The sequence below is a fragment of the Chlorocebus sabaeus genome, chromosome 23, assembly GCF_047675955.1.
Source record: "Chlorocebus sabaeus isolate Y175 chromosome 23, mChlSab1.0.hap1, whole genome shotgun sequence".
NCBI lineage: Eukaryota > Metazoa > Chordata > Mammalia > Primates > Cercopithecidae > Chlorocebus > Chlorocebus sabaeus.
Window position 1 is genome coordinate 80,861,849 of NC_132926.1, and position 9,371 is coordinate 80,871,219.

General features: G+C 38.6%; 1 protein-coding gene across 1 annotated transcript; it reads left to right on the forward strand.

The window, feature by feature from the left end:
• Nucleotides 1–7,242: 7,242 nt before the first annotated feature.
• Nucleotides 7,243–7,656, forward strand: LOC103245155 (prothymosin alpha-like; the record flags this gene model as incomplete). The annotated part of the gene is made up of 1 exon (XM_008015600.3): nucleotides 7,243–7,656. A coding segment is annotated over one exon (363 nt), but the record flags the coding sequence as incomplete, so codon positions are not given.
• Nucleotides 7,657–9,371: the final 1,715 nt, after the last annotated feature.

A 9,371-nucleotide genomic window follows, 5' to 3' on the forward strand; every position in this document is an offset into this window, starting at 1 on the left:
AGTTTGTTAAGTTCTTTGTAGATTCTGGATATTAGCCCTTTGTCAGAAGGTTAGATTGCAAAAATGTTCTCCCATTCTGTAGGTTGCCTGTTCACTCTGATGGTAGTTTCTTTTGCTGTGCAGAAGCTCTTTAGCGTAATTAGATCCCATTTGTCTATTTTGACTTTTGTTGCCGTCGCTTTTGGTGTTTTAGTCACGAAGTTGTTGGCCATGCCTACTTCCTGAATGGTATTGCCGAAGTTTTATTCTAGGGTTTTTGTGGTTTTAGGTCTAACATTTAAGTCTTTAATCCTTCTTGAATTAATTTTTGTATAAGGTGTAAGGAAAGAGCCAGTTTCAGCTTTCTACATATCGCTAGCCATTTTTTCCCACCACCATTTATTAAATAGGGAATCATTTCCCTATTTCTTGTTTTTATCAGGTTTGTCAAAGATCAGATGGTTGTAGAACCATTTATTAAATAGGGAATCATTTCCCTATTTCTTGTTTTTGTCCGGTTTGTCAAAGATCAGATGGTTGTAGATGTATGGTGTTATTTCTGAGGCCTCTGTTCTGTTCCATTGGTCTATCTCTCTGTTTTGGTACCAGTACCATGCTGTTTTAGTTACTGCAGCCTTGTGGTATAGTTTGAAGTCAGGTAGCATGATGCCTGCAGCTTTGTTCTTTTTGCTTAAGATTGTCTTGGCAACATGGCCTCTTTTTTGGTTCCAAATGAAGTTTAAAGTAGTTTTTTCTTATTCTGTGAAGAAAGTCATTGGTAGCTTGATGGGGATGGCATTGAATCTATAAATTCCCTTGGGCAGTATGGCCATTTTCACGATATTGATTCTTCCTATCCATGAGCATGGAATGTTCTTCCATTTGTTTGTGTCCTCTTTTAGAGGAGTGGTTTGTAGTTCTCCTTGAAGGGGTTCTTCACATCCCTTGTAAGTTGGATTCCTAGGTATTTTATTCCTTTGTAGCAGTTGTGAATGGGAGTTAACTCATGATTTGCCTCTCTGTTATTGGTGTATAGGAATGCTTGTGATTTCTGCACATTGATTTTGTATCCTCAGACTTTGCTGAAGTTGCTTATCAGATTAAGGAGATTATGGGCTGAGACAATGAGGTTTTCTAAATACACAGTTATGTCATCTGCAAACAGGGAAAATTTGACTTCCTCTTTTCCTAATTTAGCAACCTTTATTTCTTTCTCTTGACTGACAGTCCTGCCCAGAACTTCCAACACTATGTTGAATAGGAATGGTGAGAGAGGACATCCCTCTCTTGTGCTAGTTTTCAAAGGGAATGCTTCCAGTTTTTCCCCATTCAGTATGATATTGGCTGTGGGTTTGTCATAAATAGCTCTTACTATTTTTAGATACATTCCATCAATACCTAGTTTATTGAGAGTTTTTAGCATGAAGGGCTGCTGAATTTTATCAAAGGCCTTTTCTACATCTATTGATATAATCATGTGGTTTTTATTGTTGGTTCTGTTTATGTGATGGATTATGTTTAGTGATTTGTATATGTTGAACCAGGCTTGCATCCCAGGGATGACATCGACTTGATCCTGGTGGATAAGCTTTTTGATGTGCTGCTGGATTCGGTTTACCGATATTTTATTAAGAATTTTTGCATCGATGTTCATTAGGGATATTGATCTAAAATTCTCTTTTTTTTGTTGTGTCTCTGCCAGGCTTTTGTATCAGGATGACGCTGTCCCCATAAAATGAGTTAGGGAGGATTCCCTCTTTGTACCTCTAGTAGAATTTGGCTGTGAATCCATCTAGTCCTGGACTTTTTTTGGTTGGTAGGCTATTAATTATTGCCTCAATTTCAGAGTCTGTTATTGGTCTATTCAGAGATTCAACTTATCTTTGTGTCATCTTGGGAGGGTATATGTGTCCAGGAATCTAACCATTTCTTCTAGATTTTCTAGTTTATTTGCATATAGGTATTTATAGTATTCTCTGATGGTAGTTTGTATTTTTGTGGATGAGTGGTGATATCACCTTTATCATTTTTTATTGTGTGTATTTGATTCTTCTTTTTTTTTTCTTTATTAGTCTTGCTAGCAATCTATCAATTTTGTTGATATTTTCAAAAAACTAGCTCCAGGATTCATTGACTTTTTTGAAGGGTTTGTTGTGTCTCTATATCCTTCAGTTCTGTTCTGATATTAGTTATTTCTTGCCTTCTGCTAGCTTTTGAATATGTTTGCTCTTTCTTCTCTAGTTCTTTTAATTGTGTTGTTAGGGTGTCGATTTTACATCTTTCCTGCTTTCTCTTGTGGACATTTAGTGCTATAAATTTCCCTCTCTACACTGTTTTAAATGTGTCCCAGTAATTCTAGTACGTTGTGTCTTTGTTCTCATTGGTTTCAAAGAACATCTTTATTTCTGCCTTCATTTTGTTATTTACCCAGTACTCATTCAGGAGCAGGTTGTTCAGTTTCCATATAGTTGTGGGGTTTTGAGTGAGTTTCTTAATCCTGAGTTTGAATTTGATTGCATTGTGGCCTGAGAGACAGTTTGTTGTGATTTCTTTTACATTTGCTGAGGAGTGCTTTACTTCCAACTATGTGGTCAATTTTGGAATAATGCAATGTGGTACTTACAAGAATGCATATTCTGTTGATTTGGAGTGGAGAGTTCTATAGATGTCTATTAGGTCTGCTTGGTGCATAGCTTGGTGCATAGCTGAGTTCAAGCCCTGGATATCCTGGTTAACCTTCTGTCTCATTGATCTGCTAACATTTACAGTGGGGTATTAAAGTCTCCCATATTGTTGTGTGGGAGTCTAAGTTTCTTTGTAGGTCTCTAAGGATTTGCTTTATGAATCTGGGTGCTCCTGTGTTGGGTGCATATATATTTAGGATAATTAGCTCTTCTTATTGAATTGATCACTTTACCATTATGTAATGGCCTTCTTTGTCTCTTTTGATCTTTGTTGGTTTAACATATGTTTTATCACAGACTCTTATTGCAACCCCTGCTTTTTTTTTTTTTTTTTTTTTTTTTTTTTTGCTTTCCATTTGCTTGGTAGATCTTCCTCCATCCCTTTATTTTGAGCCTATGTGTGTCTCTGCAAGTGAAATGGGTTTCCTGAATACAGCACACTGATAGGTCTTGACTTCTTATCCAATTTGCCAGTCTGTGTCTTTCAACTGGGGCATTTAGCCCATTTAAATTTAAGGTTAATATTGTTATGTGTAAATTTGATCCTGGCATTAAGAGTTTAGCTGGTTATTTTGCCTGTTAGTTGATGCAGTTTCTTTAGTGCTATAAATTTCCTTCTACACACTGCTTTAAATGTGTCCCAGCAATTCTAGTACGTTGTGTCTTTGTTCTCATTGGTTTCAAAGCATCAACGATCTTTACAATTTGGCATGTTTTTGTAGTGGCCGGTATGAGTTGTCCGTTTCCATGCTTAGTACTTCCTTCAGGAAGTCTTGTAAGGCAGGCCTAGTATTGAGAAAATCTCTCAGCATTTGCTTGTCTGTAAAGAATTTTGTTTCTCCTTAACTTATGAAACTTAATTTGGCTGGATATGAAATTCTGGGTTGAAAATCCTTTACTTTAAGAATGTTGAATATTGGCCCCCACTCTCTTCTGGCTTGTAGAGTTTCTGCTGAGAGATCCACTGTTAGTCTGATGGGCTTCCCTTTGTGGGTAACCCGACCTTTCTCTCTGGTTGCCCTTAACATTTTTTCCTTCATTTCAACCTTGGTGAATCTGACAATTATATGTCTTGGGGTTGCCCTTCTCACAGAGTATCTTTGTGGTTTTCTTTGTATTCCCTGAATTTGAATGTTGGCCTGCCTTGCTAGGTTGGGAAGTTTTGCAACTTGGTTCCATTCTCCCCGTCACTTTCAGGTACACCAATCAGATGTAGATTTGGTCTTTTCACATAGTCCCATATTTCTTGGAGGTTTTGTTCATTTCTTTTTGCTCTTTTTTCTCTCAATGTCTCTTCTCACTTTATTTCATTATTTTGATCTTTAATCACTGATACCCTTTTCTCCACTTGAATCGGCAATTGAAGGTTGTGCGTGTGTCACATAAAGTTCTTGTGCCATGGTATTCAGCTCCATCAGGTCATTTAAGGTCTTTTCTACACTGTTTATTCTAATTAGCAATTTGTCTAATCTTTTTTTCAAGGCTTTTTAGCTTCCTTGCAATGGGTTCAAACATCCTCCTTTAGCTCAGAGAAGTTTGTTGTTACCGACCTTCTGAAGCCTACTTCTGTCAGCTCATCAATGTCATTCTCTGTCCACCTTTGTTCCATTTCTGGTGAGGAGCTGAGATCCTTTGGAGGAGAAGAGGAACTCTAGCTTTTAGAATTTTCAGCTTTTCTGCTGTGGTTTCTCTCCATCCTTGCGGTTTTATCTACCTTTGGTCTTTGATGTTAGTGACCTAGAGATGGAGTTTTGGTGTGGATGTCCCTTTTGTTGATGATGCTATTCCTTTCTGCTTCTTAGTTTTCCTTCTAACAGTCAGGCCCCTCAGTTGCAGGTGTGTTGGAGTTTGCTAGAACTGCACTCCAGACCTTGTCTGTCTGGGTATCACCAGCAGAGGCTAAAGAACAGCAAATATCACTGCCTGATCCTTTCTCTGGAAGCTTCATCCCAGCAGGGCACCCACATGTACGGGGTGTCAGTCAGCCCCTACTGGGAGGTGCCTCCTAGTTAGGCTACATGGGGGTCAGGGACCCACTTGAGAAAGCAGTCTGTCTATTCTCATTGATCAAACACTGCTGGGAGAACCACTGCTCTTTTCAGAGCTGTCAGACAGGGACATTTAAGTCTTCAGAAGTTTCTGCAGCCTTTCGTCCAGCTATGCCCTGCTCCCAGAGGTGTGGTCTACAGAGGCAGCAGGCTTTGCAGAACTGCAATGGTCTCTGCCCAGTTCGAGCTTCTTGGCTGCTTTGTTTACCTACTTAAGCCTCAGCAATGGCAGACACCCCTCCTCCTGCCAGACTGCTGCCTCTCAGGTTGAACTCAGACTGCTGTGCTAGCAGTGAGCAAGGCTTTGTGGGCATGGGACCCACCGAGCCAGGCGTGGGATATAATCTCCTGGTGAGCACTTTGCTAAGATCACTGGAAAAGTGCAGTATTTGGACGGGAGTGTCCCGATTTTCCAAGTACGGTCTGTCACAGCTTCCCTTGGCTAGGAAAGGGAAATCCCCTGACCCCTTGCACTTCCCAAGTGAAGCGATTCTCCGCCCTGCTTTGGCTCATCCTCCGTGGGCTGCACCCACTGTCCAATCAGTCACAATGAGATAAGCCAGGTACCTCAGCTGGAAATGCAGAAATCACAGTCTTCTGTGTCGATCATGCTGCAAACTGCAGACCGGAGCTGTTCCTATTTGGCCATCTTGGAATGGATGCCTCTCCTTTTTCTAGTTTCTTAAAGTGAAAACTGAGGTCACTGACTTAAAACCTTTCTCCTTCTCTTTTCCTTTTTTTTTATGAGACGGAGTTTCACTCTTGTTGTCCAGGTGGGAGTGCAATGGTGCAATCTCAGCTCACTGCAACCTCTGCCTCCCAGGTTCAAGCGATTCTCCTGCCTCAGCCTCCCAAGTAACTGGGATTACAGGTACCCACCAGCCCAGCTAATTTGTTTTTTTATTTTTTAGTAGAGATGGGTTTTCACCATGTTGTCCAGGCTGGTCTCAAACTCCTGACATCAGATGATCCACCCCACTCAGCCTCCCCAAGTGCTGGGATTACCCCCTTTTATTATACTATACACAAAAATCAACCCAGGATGGAGTAGACTTAAATGCAAAGCCAAAAACTATAAAAACCCTGGAAAACAAGCTAGACCATGCCATTCTGGACATACGAATGGGCAAAAACTTTATGATGAATATGCCAAAAGCAAAAGTTGAGAAAGAGTATTTAATTAAACTAAAAATCTTCTTCACATCAAAAGAAACTATCAACTGAGTAAACAGAAAACCTACATAATAGAAGAATATTTTTTCAAAGCGTACATCTGAAAAATGTCTAATATACAGTATTTATAAAGATCTTAAACAAATTTACAAGAAACAAACAGCCCTATTAAAAAGTGGGCAAATGACATGAACAAACACTTAAAAGAAGATACATGCAGGCTGCAGGTTTACATATATATATATATAAAAGCTCAATGTCACTGACCATTAGAAAAATGCAAATAAAAATTACAAGATACAAGCTAACAACAGTCAGCATGGCTATTATTAAAAAGTAAAAAATAAAATAAAAAATTAGTTAATTAATTTAAAAAAACAGATGCTGGTGAGGTTGTAGGGAAAAAGGAATACTTATACACTGTTGGTGGGAGTGTAAATTCAACTATTGTGGAAATCAGTGTGGCAATTCTTCAAAGACCTAAAAACCAAACTACCATTTTTACCTAGCAATCATATTACTGGGCGTGTCTATAAAGGAATAATAAAATATTCTATTATAAAAGCACATGCAAATACGTGTTCATTGCAGCACTATTCACAATAGCAAAGACATGGAATCTACCTCAATGCTCTTTGATGGTTGACTAGATAAAGAAAATGCAGTATATATACACTATGGAATACTGTGCATCCATAAAATGGAATGAGATCATGTTCTTTTCAGGAACATGGATGGAGCTGGAAGCCATCATCCTTAGCAAATTAACGCAGAAAAAGCCAGCCAAATACCACATGTTCTCATTTATAAGTCAGAGCTAAACAATGAAAATACAGAGACACAAGGAGAGGAACAACAGATACCAGGGCCTACTTGAGGGTGGAGTTTGAGAGGAAGGATAGGGACAGAAGAAATAACTGTTGCCTATTAGGGTTAGTACCTGGGTGATAAAATAATCTATACAACAATCCCTCATGATATACATTTACCTATGTAACAAACCTGCACATGTACCTCTTAACATAAAAGTTAAAAAAGAAATAAAATAACTCATCAAATAAAATATAAACTTCCAAAATGTCCTAAATAATTTTTACCCTAAAGTATTCTGACCATGGAAATATTTAATTTCTTAATTTTCCACAATCTGTATAGGCTGTCATAACAGGTTTTATAAAACTTTAGTTAGAAAAAAAGATATTTGGCCCCCACTGGCTGCTCTGAAAAGCCATCTTTGCATTGTTCCTTGTCCCCCTCCATGTTCGCCGCAGCCGCCTCCGTCGCGCGCCTCCTCCGCCTCCGCGGACTCCCGCAGCTTTATCGCCAGAGTCCCTGAACTCTCTCTTTCTTTTTAAATCCCCTGCATCGGATCACCGGCGTGCCCCACCGTGTCAGACGCAGCCATAGACACCAGCTCCGAAATCTCCACCAAGGACTTAAAGGAGAAGAAGGAAGTTGTGGAAGAGGCAGAAAATGGAAGAGACGCCCCTGCTAACGGGAATGCTAATGAGGAAAATGGGGAGCAAGAGGCTGACAATGAGGTAGAGGAAGAAGAGGAAGAAGGTGGGGAGGAAGAGGAGGAGGAAGAAGGTGGTGATGGTGAGGAAGAGGATGGAGATGAAGATGAGGAAGTTGAGTCAGCTACGGGCAAGCAGGCAGTTGAAGATGATGAGGATGATGATGTCGATACCAAGAAGCAGAAGACCGACGAGGATGACTAGACAGCAAAAAAGGAAAAGTTAAACTAAAAAAAAAAAGGCTGCCGTGACCTATTCACCCTCCACTTCCCGTCTCAGAATCTAAGCGTGGTCACCTTCGAGTAGAGAGGCCCGCCCGCCCACCGTGGGCAGTGCCACCCGCAGATGACACGCGCTCTCCACCACCCAACCCAAACCATGAGAATTTGCAACAGGGGAGGAAAAAAGAACCAAAACTTCCAAGGCCCTGTTTTTTTTTCTTAAAAGTACTTTAAAAAGGAAATTTGTTTGTATTTTGTATTTACATTTTATATTTTTGTACATATTGTTACGGTCAGCCATTTTTAATGATCTCGGATGACCAAACCAGCCTTCGGAGCGTTCTCTGTCCTACTTCTGACTTTACTTGTGGTGTGACCATGTTCATTATAATCTCAAAGGAGAGAAAAAACCTTGTAAAAAAAAGCAAAAACGACAACAGAAAAATAATCTTATTCCGAGCATTCCAGTAACTTTTTTGTGTATGTACTTAGCTGTACTATAAGTAGTTGGTTTGTATGAGATGTTTAAAAAGGCCAAAGATAAAAGGTTTCTTTTTTTCCTTTTTTGTCTATGAAGTTGCTGTTTTTTTTTTTTTTTTGGGCTGTTTGATGTATGTGTGAAACAATGTTGTCCAACAATAAACAGTAATTTTATTTTGCTGAGTTGTTCTAACAACAACAACAAAAAAGTAAAAAGAAAAAAAGATATTTGGAAGAAGGATTTGCTAAAGTCACTTTAGAGTTTCCACCAGTGTTAAAGCAGGGTTAAGTTCATCATTGTTGCTTTCTTCATTTTAAGTTTACTAGGACTTAATACTCTGAATCATATAGGCTTTACACTTCATATTTTCTCTTGGTTTTATATTGGTTCTGTTATGGTCATTGAGTCTATCGGTATTTTAACATCTGCATAAACAGATTGTCCAAAGTAAACATGTTAAGTGATTCTGAATAATGGTTAGCATGGAAATTATGGTTAACAACAAATTCCCATAGCACAATTTGGCCCCCACAATCTTTATCTATTTTTTTTTCATATGTCAAATAACTCGTTTGGATAGAAATATGACTTATTGTAGAATATTTTACCAAAATGCCTTGAAATAAGGGACAACATTATAACCCTTAATACTCTTAATTTTCTAATAGAAAAATCTCTCAATATAAAATATATATACATAAAATTTTGTTTAGAGAAACAAGGAACCAAAATAGGTGAATAGTTTGAAAGAATAGACTATGTCATTTTCACAATAATAATGTATAGATTCAATTCAATGTCAATCAAAACAACAGACTATTTTGCATAAATTGAGAAGTAATTCTAAACTTTATTGTTAGAAATGCTTATTCTCTCTCATTATTTCACTCCTTGGATTAGAAAACAATGTGAATCTTTGTTAAGTTTATTTGCACACAACAAAACAAAACTCAGATGCTGCCACCCCTTTCACAGAAAACTTGGAAGACTACCAGAATTTCCAGACAGCAACAGGAACATAGGAATAGCTGAGACACTTCACAAGTTGTTCATGACCCAGAATGCTGTAAGAGATTATGTAACTATTTCTGTTAAACAAACGGAAATATCTGAGAGGTGCTTGGGGAATCTAGGAGGACTCATGTCTGAGATAAGAGTAAGGCATAGGGACTTGCTTGGATACACGATTTCACATAGAAATATCAATCAAAGGGAGCAGTGAAAGAAGATGATGACCAGTTGTCAGTTGCCCTTCTATATCCAAATCA